Source organism: Spea bombifrons, chromosome 2, assembly GCF_027358695.1.
Source record: "Spea bombifrons isolate aSpeBom1 chromosome 2, aSpeBom1.2.pri, whole genome shotgun sequence".
NCBI lineage: Eukaryota > Metazoa > Chordata > Amphibia > Anura > Pelobatidae > Spea > Spea bombifrons.
The window spans coordinates 88,179,831-88,204,442 of NC_071088.1; the positions used below are offsets into that span (position 1 = coordinate 88,179,831).

The following is a 24,612-nucleotide window of genomic DNA, read 5'->3' on the forward strand; positions in this document are numbered from 1 at the left end:
TGTGTATGCCACCATTAGATTGTATCGAAAGGACATATTTACTTTGAATGTGTGTAAAATAAGCGGAAAAAGCAATAGTCACTAGAGATCACTTAAGTTATATATCTTAAAGGAAATATCGTGTGAGAAGTTCCTGAAAGTCTATAATGTTAAAGATATATGAGAAAGTCTGTGTTATGTTAGTATTAACCAGGTGTGTTTATGGATATTTTATTAACTGATGGGAGTTATTGTGTACCACCATCAGTACCTGGCTCAGAATAAGTGATGGGAGTTAAAGTGTACAGTGCACCTCAACTCCTATCACTATATACTGAGCCCGGCACTGTCTGTTTTACTACTGTCAGTATCTGGCAAAGTATATAGTGATGTCAGTGCTGCTGTACCACCTTCAATGTCTGGCACAAGCTATAGTGATGGCAGTCATGCTGTACCACCATCAATGTCTGGCACAGTATATAGTGATGGTAGTTATGCTGTACTACTGTCAACATCCGGCTCAGTATAGTGGAGGACCTTAACATTCAGGACCCAACTGACCTAGGTACATTTTTTCTAATTTAAGTCTTTCCTAGGGCTGGTTGGCAAGCCACTTTCTCTCAAGCCACAGAGACCTGGGCTATCACTCCCAATAATGTTTTTATCCCCAGTCTGCCCCTGCTAAAATGCCCAAAATAAATTGAAACATTGAAATTATTATTATTATTAACAATAATAATAGTATAATAGTAGTAATAATAATAATAATTAAAACCAGATGTTTGATGTTTATAACATCATGTTTTCTCTCTTCATACGCATTTGTGTTTCATTTTTCAATTTTTGACTGGACGCATCCATTTTACATTTCATTAGTGATGTCATTTGTACACATGACTTACTTCTTCAAGTGCTATGGAAAGCTAAATTAAAATACAGAGCACAAAACCATGTGGATATTTTAGTCGGAAAGAAATCTTCACTTTTACTGAAGACAGATATTTTCCAGCTGATAAGAGATTTATTATCCACATACTATTTATTTTAAATATTATTTCTGAGCCTCTCCTGCTGTGGCTGAATGAATTCAGGGGAACATTGAGCAATTCCATCCAATGAATATGCAGACTGTTGGTGGTACAGCAAATAAATTGTCTTTTATTTTAAATACTTATGGAAATTAATTAAAAAAAATATTCTGTCGGTACAAATTTTAAACATCTTTGAAACAAGGCAGAACTTGCTCAAAGCAGCCATTTGTACCACGCTGTGCAATTTATGTTAAAATCACATTAACACCATTGAAAGTATGAAACCTTTTGAAAACCAAAACTAAGAATGTGATCATGAAGAAATCTTTTCACTGCATTCAGTAAATTGGGAGCTATAAACATATAACAGCTTAGCTTATCACAAGAGCGGTTTCTGATTTAAAGTAATAGGCGATCACATAAAATACATTGCCTGCAAATACAGTTCAACCACAACAAAACATTTCATTTATGTTTCCTATACTCTGTGTTGTCATTGTGTCCTTCAGTCCTGGCATATAAATGAAATATTAATTTGTACTTTCAATCATAGTTTCCTCCTTCAACTCCAATTAGAAACCTTCCATTTCTCCCACTTTTAAATTCTCTGGGCCACCGACTTCTGGAGGTGACTTTGCTACAATCTAAATAATTCTTACCTACCTCGTCCCCCCAGCTTCAGCCTTGATCCCCCTCAACCTTCTAACAGATACCCTGATAGCTTACAAGAGCAAAGCTCTCTTCTCTTTCTGTACCAGCATGTCTTATGTATATTCATGTGATTGTTAATATTGCATATTGTTAATTTTAATGTTATCGTTAGACATACTTTCTGTCCTGTCAGGCCAGGACCAGACAACTACGTGGATGCAAACTGCAAGAATATAAAACATAATGCTTTTCCAGCTGACACCACATGTATGTCATTTGTTGTCTTCTGTCTTGCCTTTCACTGTTACAGAATCTGCTGGTACTACATGCATTTTGGTTAGATTTCAGGTTTATGAGTCTAATCTGTATATGTTGCTAAAAGGAGAAAGTATAGTGTTCTTGTTACACCACAGCGAGCAGAGAACAGGAACAGAGTTGGCTAAACTACCAGGAGAAAGGAGTACTTAAAAAACCCTGACTCAAGACGCTGGGACACAGCACATCCAGTACAAGCTGGGCCAGGATACCAGAAAGTATCATGGTGCAGATATGCCAGCTTAAACACAGAAAACTGGCCAGAGTGCAGTTACATTTTGCCAAGGGATGATGTCATGTAAGCAATGTACAAAGGCACCACAAGCATGTGATTTGATGCAATTGCAAGTCCACTGTATCACGACATACTCATTTGCATGACGTTGTGATGTGTCATCACAACGTCATGCAAATGAGTATGTCGTGATACAATGGAGGAGATAACCAATAAGTTTCCTCTGGTGAGTAGAAGTGGTGCAGAGCATCCTGCACACAGTGGGGTACATCCTTGGAAGTTCAGCATATTTGGGAATCTCAAGTCCATTGCCCTTCAAATAGACCAGGTATTATAGAAACCTCAAATTCTGCCCGGGCCAAAGCTACTGTATGTAGGTTAATAAGTAGATGACGTAGCCTACCTTGCCTCAGCCAGATGGAAGTAGATTTGTGGTCATCTCACAATGTATGGAACATTTGTTCAAGATGCTCAAGCATGCATTTGGATCGTCCCTATAACAAGGCAGCAGACACTGCACAGGTAGTGCTAAAAACAGTGGAACATGCGGGATCGGTGCAGCTGGTATGTATAATTTGATTTATGAAGCACCAGCCAGAGTACATTTTGTTAAGGCAGTACTCATTTTCATTTTGATCAGAAAGTCAAAAGGTTCATTTTATGGACAACCTGGTGAAAGTTGCAGTTCTGTCTATCACAGAAACCTGGTTAGAGATGTATGCGTGTCCTTCAGCATCCATAACATGTCAGTAGTCATAGGGTAAGCAGGGCCCTAAATCTTGGTACTAGGCCCAGACCTATTAGAAATGCAAAGGTTTTCTTACTCCTTATAGGGTAGGTACAAACTACATAAGAAGTTTTGCAATTGTTTATGTTTTCAGGTATCAAAATCCCTAAAGGTTGTAGTTTTACACGCCTCTGCAATCAAGGGATCTAGGGTCGCCAATGATTACATGCCATTATTTGGTTGAAATTGACTTTCAAGTAGCTTGCTTATTCAATAGCATATGTAACATTTTTTGGAAAGAAATGTAGAATATGTTTGGCTTGGTGTTTGCAAGGTGTAGAAAATGACTTTAATTGTCCTTTCATTTAATGAAGATGCTAGAACAAGTGTATGCTTTAGAATTCTTTCTTTATTTGGACAACAGGAAACACACTCATTATTTAGTTCCAACCAGACAATGCCGGTAGATCTTAAATTAGATGTTGACATTCATACTTTGTAGAAACATTGTTGAATTTTGTGCAAAGTACAAAGTCATTTCATGTACAGTTTAATTACATCAGTTCCGTCTTTTTTACAAAAATGAATCTGCCGGAGGCGTCGTGTGCACCTCTCTGTAGATCCCACAAGTAAATGAAAAGTTACACAATATTTAATCGTATCTGCCTTTTCTATTGGCACAGACATTTTTTCATATCTCTTACGTTTGTACTCTTCGGTATATTCCCAATACAGCATTAGAAGCCAAAAGGCTCAGTTCACCAGTCCCGACCTTAATAAACATAACTGTATAATTGTTCATACACAAGAATAAAAAGAAGTTGATGGTACCTATTACGAATACTACACATGTAATTATGGTTTCTTTAATGACCTTGTGCAAATATGTTTGTGCAAACATAGCATACGTTTTACATCTGTGCACATTGTATATGTGATTAAGCTTATTATATACCTATTCCAAGAATTTCAGTGACATCATGACATTTTGTCACTGGATCGAAATGGTGATTTGGGGCTGAATCTACTGTCCGCAAATTTGGAAATAGGACTAGTGACAGGAGCAGTACCGTTAGAACCGGGCAGTAAGTTAGAACCAGGCAGTGCTATACTTTGACATACTTTGTGCTACAGTCATTAATGCTGAGGGCCAGGAAATGTCATCCCCGACACGTGGCGCTTGGCAAAATTAAGCTATAGAGGCTGTGCTGACTAGGTTTTGTTCTCCATAGTGTTGGTGATCTCACTTGCAACTGGGCCATGGAGCAACAGCGCTACAGGGAGCGTAATAAGTGATATAAATCAGAGCCTTAACTGTCGCTCCTTTTTCCTTAGTCCTCCTCCCCCACTCGTCTATAATGCACATTTAAACAGGGAGAAAACCAAAATAAAGTTGCCTTAGTTACCTCACATGGAAAAAAAATCCCATAAAAAAGGATATATCAAAATACAGACATGTAATGCTATTCCCCTTATGTGGAATGAACATTTCTAAATACAAACCACAGGGTTAAGGTCTAATTCTGTATAGTAGAAATGCTAAAGCCTATTGATACAGCTTTCATATACGCATCCTTGGCGTCTCATTTATTATGGGTCATTTGTTGAACCCAGGGTTATGACATTCACTGTATTCTCTATTCTTCAATTCTAATTACAATGCATTGTGTAGGTAACGGATTGAGCCCATTTTGTTCCTATGCAACCACAGAGTGTGGTTTATATGCCGGGTAATTTCCTAAATTTTTCAGTCCTGGAGTAGAAATCGTAGAGGATACAGAATAGTTTAAATGAGCCTCTTCCATTGGTGAGGATATTTCCACAGGAATTGTCAGCTATGATGTCACAACACAAAAAAAACATGGGATACATTGTAAATCACCCTTGAATTTGATGTTTTGTGGACATTTCTCACACAAATGCATCTCACTTATATAATAGTGCAGCAATGGTATTGAGAATGGCATTGCAAACACATTTTCAGCCAGGTATGCTTAATTATAAATATACATATACAGTATATATATCTGTTACTGGGAAACCAAAAATATGGCGTGATAATGTCCAATCACTGTATACAATGCTTTTAATTTTAATTACATTTTTATTTCTCAGGCAATTAACACATAAATCTTCCATATTGTTAATAAAAATAAATAAAATATAAACAAAACATAAATCCAGATTTTTACTTGCTTAAAATATGACTTTACCTCTAGTGAGTGTATTTTTGACTGATTGTGCTGCTTTTTATTCTGTGTCATAGGGTTGCAAGCAGAGATCTCTTTCCTTTATATGAATTGGAAGTCTTTAGTTGACGTAGATATAATTTTTTTGGCCAACATAGAAAAAGATGTAAAGTTACATAACATTTTGGGACCTCACAAGCAATAAGAGACCTCTGAGCTCGTGCAAATTTTATATTTTCTTCTTTGTTGGCCCAGCATAATAATACTTCCCATATATAATATTGAATTCATTATATATATTTATAAATTAAAAATGTTCATAAACCATACTATACAAAGTACCCTATGCAGGTGCTATAGGAATGATAATAACAATGTTAACGGCTCTGTAGGCAACTAAATCCTGTGGCTCTTAGTCATTAACATTAACCTGTCCTCTAGGCTTCTGTGCCAATGATGAGATGGGATGGACTATAAGTGTATTCAATCTAGAATATACACTGAATTTACTGGGAATGTTTGAACACATGCTTTCAATGCGTTTGGACACATTCTCAAGTGCATGAGTTTAAGAAATGCTGCTTATATCTCATGGAAACTGAAATGTTACACAAACTCAATTTGTTTTATTGAGCACTGACCAATAAGAACAAATGTGCATGTGTTGCATACAATAATGACCATTAATCTTCTGTAACGCCGATTGCATATTAAAATAAACAACATATACTGTATGTATTAAAAACTCTGGCCTATTTGTTAAGCTGCTGGTTGTTACTGATTGGCTCAGACAGCCTTCATAAGGGCAGGGAGGTGATTGGAGAGAATTGATCACATAATGCAGGCTATGCCAAGGGCTGCTACCAATTTCAACATTATGTGCGTTTTAAACATAATCTACATAACAATTACATTGATTGACAGTTAAAAACACCTGGCAATTTGGGGATTAGAATTGTGGGTACCTACCTATGTACTCACCAGAAGGCTCATTTATTTGCCTGTGGTTTTGTACCTGCTGCTGGTGTAGATGGCTCATCTGTTCATAATTATTTAATCTCTGTTGGGATCAGCATCCAGTGCTGAAGCATTGTAACATGCCTTGAGTAACCTGCGTTGAAGAGTCTATAGCTGTATTTGTTGATTGCCTCTCTGACCCAGGCTCTGTTTTTAGTGTCTTATCCCTCATTATTTGTGATCGGCTCCCATATTCCATGCGTAAACTCATCTTGTATTTGTGACTGCGATTTTAATCTACTACTTGGTACCTCGTTATCTTATTACCTGCCTACTTTTAGAGGTCTCTTCCCACATCCTCCTGCCAAGTGTGTGGCCAATCTTCACTGATGGGTGTGCACATTCACATATCCCCAATGCCTTCACAACAGCTAGACGGGGGCTAATATACCAAATAAAATAAAGGGAAGAGATACAGACATGTTCTGCAGGGACCTTTAAGCTTCATTCCCCTCTTTGCCCCCATAACATCAATGGGCAAAACAACCGGCACATGTCCATTTTAGAACATGTTACAAATCAGGAATATGGTGGAGATGAGGTGATTTCAAGTATTTAATATCATTAATAGCTATATATATATAAACATATGTATTTGGAGGGGGTCTTATTTGTAATATAGAGCAAGCTGATTCAGACTGCATGAAAGGGTAACGCAGGGGTAAATGTGGTGCCCGCAGTGCCGTAACCTCCCATTCTCTCCCTCATGCTCGTGGTCTCCAGTAGAGCTCTAAGATATGATTTCATATCACTGGGAAAGAGTAGGAACCATGCTTGCCCCATCAGAATGACAGAGGGGCCACAGAATTTCTCCTTGCCAATGGCCTGCAAACCCTGAGGGCACATTACATTATTCACATTCAAACATGTATAATTATGCAGTAGAACCCAGCTGATAATAAACTTCTCACTGGTTTATATGGGCTGACAGTATACTAGATAGGAAGGAATAATAGAATGTGGCCAAATTTCATCACAATGTTCATTTCCATGTGTTGGTAATACTCAGAGTTATTGCACTGGCACGTCCCTAAAAGCCTCTACTTCCAGCTGGTCATTTATGTTTTATGGGATCAGTATGCCTGTAAACTTTAATAGCACAAGATTTTATTTTCATAACATTTGGTAACATAAATGATGCACTTTTAGTTGCATTATAAAACAAGTCAAATCCAACACAACTTTACAGTCAGCACACACGTCATTTTTAAAAGGAACTTGCAGTGTTCTTTTTAGTAGCATCCATGGGATCATTAACACATATAAAAACTGCAATCACTTATGACATCTTTCCATATACTGAACTTCTGTATAAATATTAATCATAAACACCACAATAGCAATGAGAAAACAAAGATGGAAAGCTCTACTGGCCATCTCATCTATCATCGCTTAACAAAGAAGGGGTGGAAATATTCATCATAGGAAAAGTAATGTTTTCTTTTCTGTTTTCTATTTTATGGAGCTCAAAAAAATGAACTGTATGTAATCAACCTGTTAAAACAGATCATATCAAAAGAATCATTGGGGTAACGAAATATACATCTGTAAATAAATGCCAGTTTATTCCTTGCCCACACTTAAACTACTACCAGTAAACTATTTTGGTGCTGGTCACTTCTGGTATAATTTATAGTGACTTCTGGCCAGTCTTTTTCACCCTGTTCTATTCTATCATTTCTTCAGAGGCCAGTAAAAAGAACACTGCAGTTTTCACAAATAATTTAATGTAGAATAAAAGACTCATATATTCGAAGTAAATTAATTATCTGTACACCACAGTTAGCAAACTTTACCCAAATGTGTTCCAAGTGGAAGGCACTACTTCAACATAACACTGTACGCCCCTGCCCACGATAACACAGTCCAGCATTCTGGAAGGACATCAAGCTCTTGGGTGGTTTTAGAACTGATTTGTTGAATATCAAAGAGTGTCTTTAAAGGTCAAAATTATTAACAGATAAAATGTTCTGGTGCTTTGCTTTTTTGTGCTTCTTTTGTGCTTATTCTCTTGCTCTATGGCCATCAAGTGCAACCATTTCTAAAAATATACCAATCAATGTTGAACAATCCTTCATTTTGAAAACAATGCTGTATGATGTCTGTCAGATGCTATGATCAAAAGCTCTCCACAAAACTTCCGGGAAAAAGACCTGTCCTCCCATTTCTCTGCAGTGTACCTTTATACCATCCATCTTCTCGTTTTTTATGAACAAAAACAATATCTCCTTCTTTCAGCTCAATTTCTGCTTCACTCTGTGGTGGGTATGGTACAACAACTCGAAATCTGAGGGAAATAAAATCTGCGTTAGTTGGTTGATCTTTAAGCATATTATAAACGTATTCAAATCTCAGGGTGTGACATTAAATTGGTAAAGAAAAATGAAAATGACTTGATGGGCATTAACAGTTTTGGCTTCAATGAACTCTTTTATTCAACCTTTAATATGTGAATTCATACTCTAATTGTGACCACCAGGGCCAGACTAGTCTACCGGGATGAGAAAGGTGTGGAGGTTTGATATAGAAATTTAGTGTTTATACAATAAACACTGTCTCTGTCTACAACAAGATCATATAAATCCAATCCCATACTACATTAGGCTATGGGAAAGGGAGATGGGAATCATATTATCTGATAAGCAGTGGGGCAAAATCCTTATTCTCAATCAGAAATGCTCTAGATTCCCACTGGTATAAATGTCTCGTCCGTATTTTAAATCCTGCTTGGGTTGAATTTATCTAATCTGATTCTTTGAAAGAGATACTCACATAACACACAATCAAAAGACCAATTACTTCCTGTTATAGTGGTATAATATTGTATTACTATATCATTATAATATCAATATAATATTGTATAAAAGTGGTAACAGATTTATCACCTCAAACTTTCACTAACTCAGAATTCATAAAATGATATGCAACATGGCAATTTCTGTTAATCTTTGTTTTACAGCTTGTGTTTTGGCATGTGTTTGGAATATTCACAAACGTAATGTTTCCAATGGAGTTTTATAAAGGAAAAAAAACAGAAAACAAGCAAAGAATGGAACATTTTTGTGGATCCATTAAAACCGTGACTTTTACCTTCAGTAGCAGTTAATATTTTATAGAGTAGTTTTCAAGGATTTTTATTTATCAGTTTTGCCATGTTTTCTGTTGATACTAATGAAACACAAAATGGGAAACATATAACTCACAGATGCTACTTATTGTAAAACCTTTATTTTGTGAATATCCCTTTCAGATATGGTAACACTTAAACCGTCATTCACAAGCTCACCAGCGCCAAGGACAATGTGAAGAGGATTTCAGGGCTTACTGCTGCCACCACAAAGACTGTAGGGACTAATGTAGCATCAAGAAAGCTGACCACCTGCAATAATGAATGGATGGCCATTCAGCAAGGCCTCCCCCTAAGCACATATATGTTAGCCAGCGGGCTGTGCAGATATAGACACTGCCCACAGTGCCTAGTGGAGGAGATATATCTTCACTTGTTCTTGCAGCGTCCTTTTGATGTCTTGTTTAGAGCCCTGTTACATGAACTCAAGGACTCTATTCAGAAAACGCACCTGTCTTACCACTCTAAATGTTATGATGTCTTTCCAGGAACACGTACAGAGTATGTTACTTAACATGGTTGGCGCCTAATTTGCTGTGTAGAGGACACTTTACGTTTGCCTTGAACGGCCTGCTGTTGAGGAGAATGTTTTACTTCGCGACAGGATCATCTAAAGCACTCATCTCACCATCTAAAGGACTTCTCTATTATGGACAGTCCAGATGAGGAGCACTAGTCCCATTCCACTTCTGGATAACTCTTCTCGCCAATCCCCACATACACGGCACTCCACCTCACCTCAAGTCTCACACCTACCACCACCCCATTTTGCCAGGTGTGTTTTTGATATGTCAAACAATAACTATGCCTGGACATGTCATTCATTGTAAACCTTCTGTTTCTGTCTATACTGTTATGGCGATATGTATGTTCCCTTCACTTCATTGCAGTACTCATATAGTGGATCTGATCTTAAGAGCTTCTATGCTGCTTTGCAGTACATTCTATATTGTATTTGATATTGTTATGAAAAAATGCAATACTTAAGAAGCTTCTTTAAACATCACTATGTAATGGATATGCGTCTGACAGCTGTGTGTCAGATCATTTCTGAGCAGTGGTTTCAGAAGAGTCCAGTCATCTGTGTAAATTGCAGTACAAGGACCCACTGTCCCTGAGGGATTACTGCTAATGATCAGAGCAAGATGTAATAAGATGGTTCTCATTATGTATTACATGGCACTCAGATGCTTCATACACACAAATAAGGAGTAACATCCAATTCACCGAATAGAGAACTACCTGCAGGCCCTAAGTTTAGCTTGACACACGAATAATTGTACTTTTCAATGAATTCACTAAATCAACAATACAAAATCAGAAAGGAAATCTGAAATCATTAATAGGCAACATTTAAGCCAGCATCACTTCAATAATTTTAAGAATAAATGAAAAACTCAAAATAACAAAAAAATGTAATAGCAGAAAAAAATGTATTAGGTTTCTTGCCGCTAATTTTATTTGCCAATTTCTTTTGAAAGCACTAGACTACTGTCTTGTAAAATAAATTGACCACCTATGTATGTGTGCTTAAAAGTTTGTAAAATGGCCTATGTGGAACTTTAGATAGTAAAAAAAAAATTATTGATGACACAACAAGGACTAATTATTTAATAGAACAGCAAAAAGAGAAACGCATCCTGTTATTTCATCACCTTACTTGTCTCCTCTCAGAACATGAAATTGCTTTTCTAACGTGTGCAAAAGTTGGAAACATTTAACTGTCAGTCACTGAATTACAGAGACTTCAATTCAGTTTTAGCGGATGTGAACTTCAGCAATCGCACTGACAAGGAAGTGTAAATGACAAGTCTGTTTCGCTGCTACTCACTCCCACTGCAGCTTGACATCTCAGGCGAATGTTCAATCGACCTGGAATTTTCTTCATAAAAATAATATGTATCAATCCCTCTCCTTGCTAAGGTGTACTTCACATGTTCCAAATGAATACAATTGGAATGCATAAAGAACAATACCACCTATATGTTTAAATATGCCTATTTTTAAAATACTAAGCAATAGAGCTTAGAAAATGTTTATAGACTTCTACCATTACAACTCCTCTAACAAACAGAAAAGGAAAACCTGTTACATAGAGTTCTGAATGTATGAAGAAATCAGATCACACCACCTAAGGGTCGCTGTTTAGAAGGGACAGTCTCTTTTAACGACTCAAATCCCTCTGTCCCCAATGTCCTTCTTTTCTAGGAGCTCAAAGTGTTTGCTGGGTATCACAATGTTTAAGAGCCTCAAAAGTCCCAATTAGTCTTCATCAAAATGCCTCCCTCAGTTTCATAAATGGCTAGCAACAGGTCCAAATGTCACATAAAAACTCTTAGTGAACACATGCCTAAACATCCACTTTTTTGGCCATTTTAATTTTTATTGAAGTTCTACTAAGAATGTGCCCTGAGTTCATAACCTCAAACGTATGCCTTTTAAAAGTGGCAGAACTACCGGGATCGCAGGGGTCGCGACTGCGACCGGGCCCTGGAGTTCTGCCAGTCAGGGGGGCCCAAAGGGTGCCGAGTGGTTGCTGAAAACGACCCCTCGGCACCTCTTGGGCCCCCCTGACTGACAGAAATCCAGGACTCCTCTGCTCCCCGCCGCTGCTGCCGCCGCCGCCTGCCTCAGCGCTGCCCAGAGTGCAGTATTGGGAGCGTGAGGCGTTTGTCTCGGGTGCCGGCGCTTCACGCTGAGCGCCGGCATATGATGTCATCAGCAGTGAAGCGCCGGCACCCGAGACAAACGCCTCACGTTCCCAACACAGGAGTTGACGGTAAGTGACCTACAAAGGGGGTAGGGAGGGAGTGGGTAGATCGTGAGAAGGGGGGGTAGGGAGGGAGAGGGTAGATCGTGAGAAGGGGGTTAGGGAGGGAAAGGGGAGATAGTGAGAAAGGGATAGATGGGTTGGGGGGGGCCTTAACAGATTCTCGCACCAGGGCCCTGAGGTTTCTAGTTACGCTCCTGCCTTTTAATCTCTTCTATTTATTTAACATTTTAGCCATACATTTGCTTAATAAGGGAAATGTTTATACTGCAAAAAGTGCCCAAGTAATAATGAAAACATTATTAAATAATGAAAACAGTATTAAAATTAATTAATGTATTTTTCTGGGAGGAGACAGCTTATCAGTACTTTTCAATGCATGATGATTACCATAAGCATTTACAGTTTTGTAGACACCTACCTCTCCCTGGGGGAAGGTTTAGGTTCTGGCCGGACAGCCAACATCGCACAAGCAGGCTGTCTTACTGGAGAAGAGATTGAAAAATTGAGGTCTAATGAGCCAGTTTTTCTGTGCAGTGGATGCATTCCCATTGCTCCTTGCATTTCACTCTCAATGGGGCATGATCCTGCTCTGCCGTGGTTGGTCACAGAGGACAGCTCCAGTCCCACTGCACCTTGAATTACTCCTTCCAGCACAGCTTGGGGGTCATGAGTTGGTGAGATGGATGGAGGAGAACGGGACTTCTTTTTCGCTGAAGCACCAGCTAATAACTTGAGCAGTCCACTCTTCTTCTCTCTCTGAAAACAAAAACAAGATATTTAGGCGTTGCTTCTAAATGGACAGGAGAGCCTTTTGAAACTGTTGTTCACCCAGGGTCAAGCAGTTCTGAAGTTTTTAGCTAAACCTGTTGCTTTTGACCCAGGGCCCTTTCTCCTTTCCCCGGGAAGAGAATAAAGGGTTAGATCCTGTAGATTTAGCAGCTATGACGGCTAGAGTGGAGAGTTCCTCTCACCCCAGGAAGCTTAACATAAAATTAAAGATGCCATTTTAAGGCCCTGGTGCACAAATCCACCAAGGTGTTTGAATATGCCACATCACATTCTAGTTTCCAATGACTCCCTGTTTGTGATTTCTTTCTTCTTGCAGTATGCTGTAACTTTTTACTGTATTATTTGAAAGTGATAATGTCTCTGCATTACATCTACTCGCATGCAGACAGACTTTTACCTTTTACCTTTCCATTTATAACATTGTGTACTCAAAATTTTAAACTAAAATAAAGATTACCGTATTTTCTTTAAAATAAAGGTTATTTTTTTTCCTTAAGCTTTAATCACATAAAACAACTTTATGGGGCATTTTCAGTTTCTAGGACAATTACCTATCAGTGATGCGTTTGCATCACATAACAAGGCTATGAGAATATGCGCAAGAGACAAGTTCAGACTAATGCATCTCCTGCAAGTCAAATAGCTGGGGTTATAGGAAGAGAAAAAATGCATAAATGTATTTATGAGTCTCTCTAGGTATTTGCATGTAAAAACCTTATTTTAAAAGGTGACATATGTTAGCTGGATACCTATGATACCCAGCCATGATACCTATGTATTTTTACTTACCTTTTACCATTGTTAGTTTGCAAACCCAGTATTTTAGCTTCAAATGTAATAATACTCTGAGATAGCTGGCTAAACTCAGAGTTTTTGAATAGTCTGTTAGTTTTAAAACGTGATTTACAATAAAGGACTTGCCAACTGGGGGAGAGAACCAGATCATTCTTCATTTATACACTTCCTGACTCCAAAGACATTGGCATAATACAAATCTCTGCCTTCCCCCCAAGCTCTGTTGATGTACGCGTAGTCCATATAGCACAGAATTCCATTGTTAATACGGTATATAATGAACCTACATGTAATAGACTGTTAGGTTATACTGCATACTAATTGTTTTGTCCTGTCTAGCCTTTGTATGATGCTGCGTAATCTGATTATATAAAACAATAAATAATAATAATAATTACCAAAGCTAGCAAAATCTGTTAAAATATTTTGTTCGTGCAATTCTATCCTTTTTTTTTTGGCGTTGTCGTGGTCCACAGTTATCATCTTAACTTGGCTATGTGACAACTGCTCAACAGGAACGACACAGCCTTCATGACAGCCTTGTGTGTTATTGTTTCACATGAAGTATCTTTTTAGTGATGAATGTGGTAATTATGTCAGTTTTACAATAACACAATCAAGTCCAAGGTCTCATGGAATAAAAATAAAGGAGATTTCCTGCATTTTAAATACAAGTTTCCAGCACTTCATCAAGGGACATGCTAAGAGCTGTTACCATAAGGAATTAATCTAATGCTCATGGTGCCTTATTTTGTACTTGCTTTCCTTCACGACATCATTTATATTTATTCAAAGATGTTGAGGGAAAAAAAAAACCCCAAAGAAAAGAACCTTATATAATAAATGTTATGTTTAATATACCATTAACATTCCACATGATGTTTTAAAAATAAAAGTCTTATGTTTAGATGTAATAGTTTTGTCTGATAGGTATGCCGTGTGCCACCCATAGCTGTTTCATGTTAAACAAGAAGGGGTAGAGTGGGAAGGCATTTAGGGTAAATGTCACATAGTTGGTCCCTCTGTCTGCAAGTGGCATGCCCATAGGAACACCCAACAAGGTGGTCTTAAGCATGATCTGTTGTCGTTGTCTTACTCTAGGAAACAAGGCTGTTTAAAGTAGGGCCCATACAGACAAATTAACTAAATATTTCAGTGTAACCCATCATTTGATTTCTTCCTTGTGGTATACGTAGTATGGTACTACTTACACATGCAATAAGGAAAAGATTATTGGCAAATTCACACATTTTGCTAATATGCAAATATCTGGAATCCCAGCACGTGGAGGATTGTTTGATCTTCACAAAATGTGATTCCCTCTCTACCGTGTGGAAGACACTAAAGGTATAGCCTAGCCCTAACTGGCAGTTTACGTTATCAAATAGCATAGTGTTATCTTGTATGTATGAAGAGATTCCTCAGAATGATCTCTATACATTTGGCATGTAGATTTGGCAAAAAGAAGAAACATAATTTATGTTTAAAAACTGAATATAATTAGAAGAAAATGCAATTTATGTACTCAAATTTTATTACCATTCTGTCCTTGAACATCTAAGTACTTAATATTGTCCACATCATCAACCTGACATGTTCCTATCTATAAATTCTATGAAACTGTCTAACTCCAGCTACTATTGCCAAAGTAAAAATGAGGCAGTATAGTGAAAACTGAAGTATTGTGGATGAAAATAGAAAAGTAGAGTTATAGGAAAGAACGCCACATCTGAGAATAAGAAAAATATTAAATTTAACACTGAATTTAATGCAAATTTACCAGAATTTCCCCTAGGCCCTCAAATAGTCTCCTAGCACTAGAAATTGTTTACAACTGTGCAGATCTGTGGCTCATCAGAAAGCTTGTATAGAGCTTCCCAACTTAAGCTTTGTATTATATGTGATCTACTATTCACAATATTCAAGTTATGTTTATTTTATATATTACTGTGATGCTTTATATAGAAAATAATTATATAAATGAGGGAGATGATTTAGAAAACCACTCTTGGACATCGGTTCGGTCAGAGGCAAAAATCCCTAAAAAAACATATTTTTGCTCCCATCTTTTACATTATAATTCAAGGAAGCAGCTTTGACTGAAATACTAAAAACCTAACTTTTTTCAAAGATATTTGAAAGTAACAGACAGCACAATTACCTATTACAGGATGTTTAGAGGCAGAGCAATTGAAAACCAACTTTCATTAAAACCATTATAATATGACACAACCAGAAAGTGGTGTCACCCTTCTGATTATTTCTGGTAAATGTTACTAGACAAATATATTACTGCACTCAAAGCTTGTGTGTTTCAGAAACCAATAATGCGTTGACTATGGCTATGACACATTAACACGAATTCCATTTGTGTTCTTGTAATCATGTTGAATGCAAAATGACCTTGTAAACATATCATAATCCACCGGGATGCTGGCAATATCTATGGCTTTTCTGTTGTGTTTAATTGTGACTCTAATATTAGAAAGTGGTATTGTTAGCAGTTTCAAGAATGAGAGTAGATATTGACAAGGGAAACATTTTATAGGGATATTCTAATGTTCAAAGGATTTAGGAAACAAGAACAACATCAGGATTTCTCTTTTTCATTGAAACTTGTAGTCTCAATGGTGTCCTGAGCTGGTAGTAACACAATCATATAATGCCTTATTTATCATTATACAACAGGAATGTTCATACTGGGTGACTGGGCTTCCCGTTGTCCCTATCTCAATGGGCAAATTTGTAAATGGCCCATATATGCCGGATAGGTCTGTACGGGCTAATTTCTGTAGCCTGATTCCCTTCTGAAGCAGCACCACGGGATACAGAGACGCATTCCAGATCTATGCACAAAGATGATGTGGAGCATGAGGAAGACGTACTCCCTCAGCAAAGTAGATCTGGAGGCTTAGGCCACCTCTCTCTGTAAGGCATACAACAACATCTCAATTTGAAATTATGGAAGGTCATGTCTTTAAGAATATTATAATTCAGGAAATAAGGATTAAGCGGTTTTTATGTAAGAATTTAATTCACTATAATACTGAATATGTAGTTTATACCCTCACCTGCGCAAGTTGCATGGGGAAATGTTTGAATAACATTTAAGTGCTGCAGTGAAACACTGTCTAGAGCTATAAACTTTACCTTCTCGTGTACAATTAAGAAAAACCTATGCTGATCATACCTGAAGGCATGCATCAGTGTGCCTAAAGGTAGGTGTTTTCACTCTGCAACTAAAACTCATATACCTATAAAAACAAATGTGTATAAAATCAGCATCAAACACTGTGATCCAGCTGGCTCTGGCTGAAAGTTTTACGAACAGAACACTAGTTGGGCAATAACCGGTTTTATAACCAGTAATGCCTGCCGAAGAGACTGTACATCATACAGTTTGCCTGAAAGACATATCTTATAACCCAAGGGTAGCAATGGGAGAAAGGTATGAATCAGGAATCCAGGAAAATTACATGCAGATGGCTGCCAGGATGCTTAGCGTGGCTCCTTTCCAGCTAATTAGCAAGGGTAATCTGGAATGTGGAATTATCACAGTGTTGTCTAAACTAGGATCTAAAAGCATATCTGTACTATGGTTCTAACATATTTCACTTACAGCATGTTTCCTACAGTTATGTTTGATATGTTTAATTTTTATAATATGGTATATACATGAAGCAGGAAATAGAAGGTCTGTAGGCTCAGTTTAGTTGGGGCCTAGCACTCTAAATTAAAAAATGGCACTAGATTTAAAAGGTCCATATTCCAAGGTTTTAATACATTAAAGCAGGTGGTCAGATTCTTTGACCTACCAACATTCATACGTGATGTTAACCAGTGGTTGGACTATGTTTTTCATGATCGTTTCAGGTGGAGCACATTAACATCATGTCCACTATAAAAGGTCTATTAGATATATTTACATGCATTTAAAAATGTTGTTTATAAAGGGAATATATAGGGCAACATATGGAGTATGCATGGAAAAGGGATGGTATTTTTGACTTGAATTAAATAGCTTATAAATGGGTGTCTGATTGACAGTTTTGTAAGGATAAAAGGAATTACCGTATCTATAACAAATAAAGAGGGTTAAATAAAACATTAGTAAAAGGGGCTTTCAAATGTGTTGCTTTTACACTGTTGCTTTGAGCAGGCACACTTTCCAAGTGAAGGGCTCACCTTTTCCATCTTTCTATCTTCTGCTTTGCTGGCTGTATGTGTGGGGCTAGCAGTCATCAAACTGCTGATGGGTCCATTGGTGGCTTCACCATTTAGGTTTGCTGCAGTTACATTAGGTGGAGTGATGGCTGATGCAGCTGAAGTCAGTGGTATGATTGGCCTTGCACAATGGGTCGGCGTAGAGGTCTGTCCAGCAGGCTGCTGGCTGTGTTGGGGAGATACTGTCGAATGTGGCCTATTTAGGTTTGCTGGCAGACGTGACGGAGAACTCTGAGTCCTTAACGGTGAAACAGTTGCTGTTGGACGTTCCTGGGATTGTGCTGAAGAGTGTGCTAAAAGAAATTGATGAGAAATTAAAAAAAAAACCTTCTTATGTGGAATTCTGAGACTTCTGCAAATATGTTATATGACCATATTAGAGGTGATACAGAGCTATTTTTGTTGCAAACTAGTAAAATTAAGTATTTCAGGAGACATATTCACTTTTACTATTTTGCATAAATCATGCTCTTCATTCATAACTCCATTCAACAAACAAATACACTCTTCCAAACTCTAGACGGAATAAGAGAAAAACCTTTCCAGAGAATGTGACCAAAGCAATAGGATAGTGAGAGGCAGGGAAAAAAAGAAAAAGGCAGAATAAAAGAAAAGAGGAATTTATACAGAAAGACAAAGCATGGGAGATACATACACATACATACATACAGTAAAGGCTGTGTAAAACACGAGATATGCAGAAAATCATATAGAGACAGCACAAAATGCTGGATTGAAATTTTGTAATTTTTTTGTGATTTTTTTTTTTTTAACTCTTAGATTTAGTTCTTGTTTCAGTTGGGCAAAGGGTTTAACTTCATTGTTATAGCATAAAGCCTTTATAGTTTTAATCCCTTTTGTTTTCTACTCTCTAATTGATAAATCTTCTATACTTTGTTCTAGTATGTTGGCATCAGCTGATTCCATTATTCATTTACAGAATGCACTGTGTGGCGCTTACTATGTATGAGAATGACAAAAATAAAAGGCAACCATACTGCTGAACTTACCCATCTGCATAGCACCACGGGCCTGGTTGACAGCTTGCTGGGAAGAGATCTTTACAGAGCTGGTCTGAGAATTTGTTGGGGATTGGTGTGGATGTATCTGAGGCACAGTGATAGGGAGAGCAGGCCTAACCACATTGGTACAGTTTGTCATTCCCCCTTGGGTTGACCCATGTGTAGCCACTGAAGAACCTCTGACTGTGACTGGGACTCCCATGGCGCAATTCCTAAGCCCAGCAGGCATCCTTCAAGAGAAACACAAGAAAACACAATCATCAAAGAGCGTATCCCATTTCCCCTTCTACAGTTTGCCTAAGAGGGGGAAACATTAGCAGCCTTATTAGTGCCAAGTTCATTAAGACAACATTGAATAGGGCTAATTCTAACAACCTCCAGAATGTATAGGGTTTGTGAACTCTTTTATTAAAATTAAAAAAATAATAATTCTTAAAGAAGACAATGCATTTTCATACACAAATGCTGCATTCTGTTAGCATTGTTAAATGTTTTGCTACAAAACATAATGCAAGATATTTTTTTACATGATGTTAAACATAGCAGATACTTACTATGATGGATATTGCTGTCAACCTAATGAGTATCAAAGGGACTGGCCTGCCCCTTTGGCACTGAACCGGTAAATGTAAGGTTTATAAAGCTTTATACTGATTGATTCATATATATATATATATATATATATATATTTATAAAGTCAAATATCAAATCATTATCACTAATATTTCCTGGATTTGCATTTATCTCAGGTTTAAATGGATAGAAATTATAACCGCATTATCAGTGAGATTGCTCAGTTTTCTAAACACATTGCAATACTAAGATTTGCAATACTTGATGATTCAATGCATGGTTTTGCTTTAGAGAAATGTTATTGTTTAGTACGTATGGTAAAACATATAACAAACCATTTACATTTAACAAAGACCAACAACACACTAAACACACAAACACACAAACACTGAATCACAAAACCATTCCAGCACTCAAAAGGTTTATTCTACTAGTACTAAAAGCTAAACTCCAATGAGAATGTGTTGCAATGATGGTAAATTTCCTAAGAACATTTTGATTAAACCTGCAAATGTGTTTTCCAGCAGAGAACAGACATTCAAAACATATGAAAACATAAATTCTCTACTACCTCTTCACTCTGTTTTCGTCTACGTTTTTAGTTATTTTATTAAAATGCTTGTTTTAGAATAACAACATACAGTTCGCACTCAGTACCTTGGGCCACATTAAGTCATATAGGATACATTTTGCGTGTTATCAGATTTACTTGCAGTATAAAACAGTCAGAGTGCCTGGCGTCTGAAGCTGTTTGTATGTAAATGAAGCGGTGGAGAGCCAACCGCACAGCATGGCATTTTATACTATAATGACCCCATTAAAGCACAACTTGCGCGAGCCTGATTTTAAATGGACATTAAAAAAAATTGCATGACATCAATGCCTATACAAATGTGCATTTCCAGGTATCTTAAAGAAATCACCTTCTTTGAGGTGATCTTCCTTTACTTTATTCTAATAACGCGACAACACATCATAAACCTCAACATTTTAAATGACTAAAGAGGGACACTATTATTTTAGGCGTAGATGGAGGCACAGCTGGGAGAATAGTGATTATTATGACCTATTGCCCATTATTTATGTGAAAGAGAAAAGTGGCATTCTGAAGTTTGTTAACTTTACGCTAGATGTAACGGGACCCAAAGCTTCCAAAAAGTCCACCCTTTGACTAATTTACCTGCAGAATATTTTCGTAAAAGGCTTGGGTCATCAAGATGATTTTTTTGGCAAATCTGAGACAAGCCTTTGTGTTTTTTGTTTTGCGACTCTGCAATGGAGAGGAGGGGAATGCTTTTTTCACATATGGCCATGTAGGATTGGATAGCTTTTTTACCTTCTCTACATGAAATCTTCATTTAAAAACTGCATTCCGTGTTTACCCAGATTACCTTTGTCTAATTGTAAAATTAGTTTGATGATCTGAAACATTTAAGCGTGACAAATATGCAAAAATACAAGAAACTGGAAAAGGGGCAAATATTTTTTTATAACAATGTATAAAATGTGATTTTGCACAGGTGGGGTGGTCCCATCAGCAGGAAGGTTCCACAGGTTGCTATGGTAACAATACCACTATTTATAACTGGTTAGGTTTTATATATAAACCACACTAGGTTGGTGCTTTTTAGTAGTTGGGTTCCATCTCTTATTCATTTTTGGAAACAATTTTCAACTATTTATTACAGTAAATTAGGTTTTAGCCAAGAAAAAAAACCACAGTAATATTATATAAATGAAGTAATTCATGAAATATTTTAGATAACATATTGTAAGTGCAGATTGGTCCTTTGTAATTCGTTTTGTTTCTCATGTTTTAGCTAGTATCAACTGTGAAGAAATGCATTTAAACTGCCAGGGCAATATGTTGCTATGACAACAGAATGCTATTACAACAAATCTACTGGATACCATGTAACATAAAATAAATCGAGGTAATGCAGTGGTAATTGCAGGTTGACAATAGAAATATGTGCTCTGCTTGTCATTCGGTACACATACATGAAAGGTAGCTCCAGTATTCTGGCCAAGAAAAGAAAATGAATATGTTAGCAATAAAAAAAAAATCCAAAGTGCTCTGAGAAAACCAAAAAGCACTTGTTTGCAAACAAATTATAAGCTGAGAAACCAGTGGACGTCATTCACAAAGTATTAAGCAAGGTCGCAATCAGGTGAATCAGTCCATCACTAATGGATTATATGTGCTAGAAGGAAGTGACAATTTATATTGTTAGAGAGAGATTCAGAGTATGAGCATCTCATGCCACATTGTCGCATATGGCCTTGAATACTAAGCTAGCAGAAACAACATTGCAAACTACACATGCAGCATTAACGATACACTTCAACAATAACTTTGGCCTGCTAGAGTTATCCTTGTCAGAATGTACTACTTAGGACCTACACAACATTGTGGAACCAAACTCCTGTCTTCGGGATCATAAGCCTTCTGGTTAGCCAGATACTGTAAGCAAGAACAGAAGTAACCAGAGTCCAAAATCTTATGAGACCTTATAGTTTTTCAGACCAATATAAGTCCGCAGTTCTGCACACGAGGCTGGCAGCTTGGTTGTAGACTGTGGGTAATTTGGGAAAGGGCCAACACTGTACTTTGATTTATGGAAATAGTACTATAAGCCTTGGACATGCTTACAGTCACTGATACTCAGTTGCAAGAGTTTCTAAGGGCTGTTTTCAACTTCTGCATACAATTCTTGTGTAACAAAAAACAAAAAAAAAAACCTCTGATATCAGTGGCATCTTCATCCATATGTAACATCACAATCTAAAAGTGGCTTATTTAAAATTGGTCTCCTCACCTAGAGACAGGAGTGACATAATTGCCTGGAAAGACTCCTGACAATCCAGTCCGGAGAGAAGTACCCTTGAACCATCCATCTTGACATTTTTCAATGACCCTATACATCTCTCCCTTGCGTAGCTCCAGCTCATCGTTCTTCTGTGGTTTGTATGCGTAGAGGGCTAAGTATCTGTAAGAATGGGAAAAGCATTGGTTACCCTTTATGATTTCATATTTAATACGTATGATGAACTAATATTGTAAAAAAAAATGCATTCGAAAATAAGATATACGTTTCAAATCATGACATATGGAAAATCTACATTGTGTCTATTATTGGGATATTCCAGGTTTTATTTATGGAGTTGGTTTTAGTAGTTTTGGGCATATGAATGGAGACTTCAGTATGAACTGAACTAGTCAAAGATATCTGGTTTGTGTAAGGAGTATTTAAATAATACTCCAGAACCCTCGGTTGGAGCTTATCTTTCAGTCTAAAAGAATGCCACTATGGACCTTCGTATAACGTTAAAACAATATCTTAGCTTTCCTGGTGAACTCTACTGGCTTCTACGATATCTCGCCGTTCTCCATGGTGCCATGACCTGACTTGGAAAGACAAGGCTTGCTGTTACCTATAGCCTGAACTAATTAAAAGCATAAGAAGAAATATACATTTTCAAAAGAGGGTAACGTCTATAATAATTGACATTATGCAAATAAACATACCCCAGGCTGTTTGTAAACTGACTGGCGATTCAGCATGTGCATTAAAACATTTCCTCAAAAAAATGCTTAAGTGATGGGGAACCTTCCATACAGAGGAAACAGTACATATACTTTATTATCTATTTGATTCAAAGCATTTGCAAATGGAACCATTGGCAGACTTTTAGTGATCTGACAGAAAATACACAGTATGACTTAAAAACGTTTTCCAATGCATTCTTTAGGGAGCCTGGGCAGATAATGGGACAATGACAGATATAAGTGCTATTTGATAACACAAATCTGATTCTTTTCACTGATGCTACATTTCTTCAAACACAGGTTGATGGTGTTACCCACAAGAAAAATACATTTCAAAAGCAATTTTGGACAATTTGGAAACTATTTTTGTATATACTGAATTTATACAAAAACCTGCACATTAATAGGATGTAATGCAAACCTTTGGGGCATCTTCCTTTGACAAAAGGTGGCATTTTTTTTCCAAGAAACATGATAACATGAGAAAAAAAATGGATAAATCAGAATATTACTTTTTATATGATTTCTTTATATTTTTTGTATACCCTTGTAATAATAATAATAATAATAATCATTTTTAATATATAGACACCTCGCTGAATTAAACTAAAAGTATTACAACAGATTACATGAGCTGTATAAACTAGTATTTGTAACCTCAAGATGATTACTCTTAACAATACAATTATTAGACCACTGTGACCTGGGATTGTGGGATGGGGACATGTATGTGCAATATAAAATATAAATAAGCCTTTGATGCATAAAACACACTTTGGCTAAAACATTTTTCTATGTTGAAGCTGATGAAATTACACCGTACCATTCCCACATTACATGTACCGTGTTCTCCACATAACATTGACTGTATAGCCCATCAAAGAGCAACTGGAATATATTTTGACAATTGCATTGTCAGTTTAGTCCCCAAACCTATTGACCAGTGCAGAATATAAAGTACCCACGTTATCATACATATTTTAACCATATTCCACATATTTATCATTCACTCATACACTGCTCATTTTTCAGTAATTTTTCTTTTTAGGATCCCTCTCTTGCTACTGTGACTCAAAGTTCTACAATTTTATCCACAAGAGACTCTATAGCAAATCATATTCATCTGGCGTGCCCTTGTACTCATTGAATTTGTAGCTCTCGCCTAACATTTGTACATTAGCTCACAAAACTTCCAGTGTTATTCATAATAAATATAACTTTGTGAAGAACTTGAATAACACTTCCAGTTTTCTTCAAGACATGGAAAGAAGAAGAAAAAAAGATATGCTAATGCTCAGCACTTATGCTCTTTTCTGCTGCTGCTTATTTAAGTATTCTCGTACTATATGCATTGAATTCTATTCATTTGCACCACATCTTATATAACCATTGTTATTATATGAATGTAATCATTCCACGTTAAGGAGTCAAGAGGCAATACTCAAAGCTGCTGGTTAAAACCCCTAAACTGAATTTGATGAGAGTTGGATTCCACTTTCTGTATCAGCAGAGTATGCCTGTTGGACCCCAAAATTCGACTCATGCAATACTTCAAAGTAATACATACATGAAGATCCTCCCTCCTAACATCCAGTACTTGCTATGATGACATTCG

At 37.0% G+C, this 24,612-nt stretch overlaps 1 protein-coding gene and 1 long non-coding RNA gene across 2 annotated transcripts in view; both read right to left on the bottom strand.

Annotated features, from left to right (window-relative positions):
* Window positions 1-3,329: 3,329 nt before the first annotated feature.
* On the bottom strand, window positions 3,330-4,528 carry LOC128474994 (uncharacterized). The gene is made up of 2 exons (XR_008346424.1): window positions 4,036-4,528; window positions 3,330-3,962 (listed from the first exon to the last, which is right to left on the bottom strand). It is a non-coding gene; the product is annotated as an uncharacterized LOC128474994 (long non-coding RNA).
* A 2,704-nt stretch (window positions 4,529-7,232) lies between these two features.
* The window catches only part of SH3RF3 (SH3 domain containing ring finger 3), a 152,800-nt gene continuing 135,420 nt past the window's right edge, over window positions 7,233-24,612 (bottom strand). The window contains exons 6-10 of the mRNA XM_053455074.1: window positions 22,267-22,437; window positions 18,863-19,104; window positions 17,814-18,145; window positions 12,463-12,800; window positions 7,233-8,431 (exon numbers count right to left, since the gene is read on the bottom strand). Of these exons, the coding sequence (XP_053311049.1) occupies window positions 8,263-8,431; window positions 12,463-12,800; window positions 17,814-18,145; window positions 18,863-19,104; window positions 22,267-22,437 (1,252 nt within the window). The 3' untranslated portion in view covers window positions 7,233-8,262. The remainder of the gene's footprint in view (window positions 8,432-12,462; window positions 12,801-17,813; window positions 18,146-18,862; window positions 19,105-22,266; window positions 22,438-24,612) is intronic.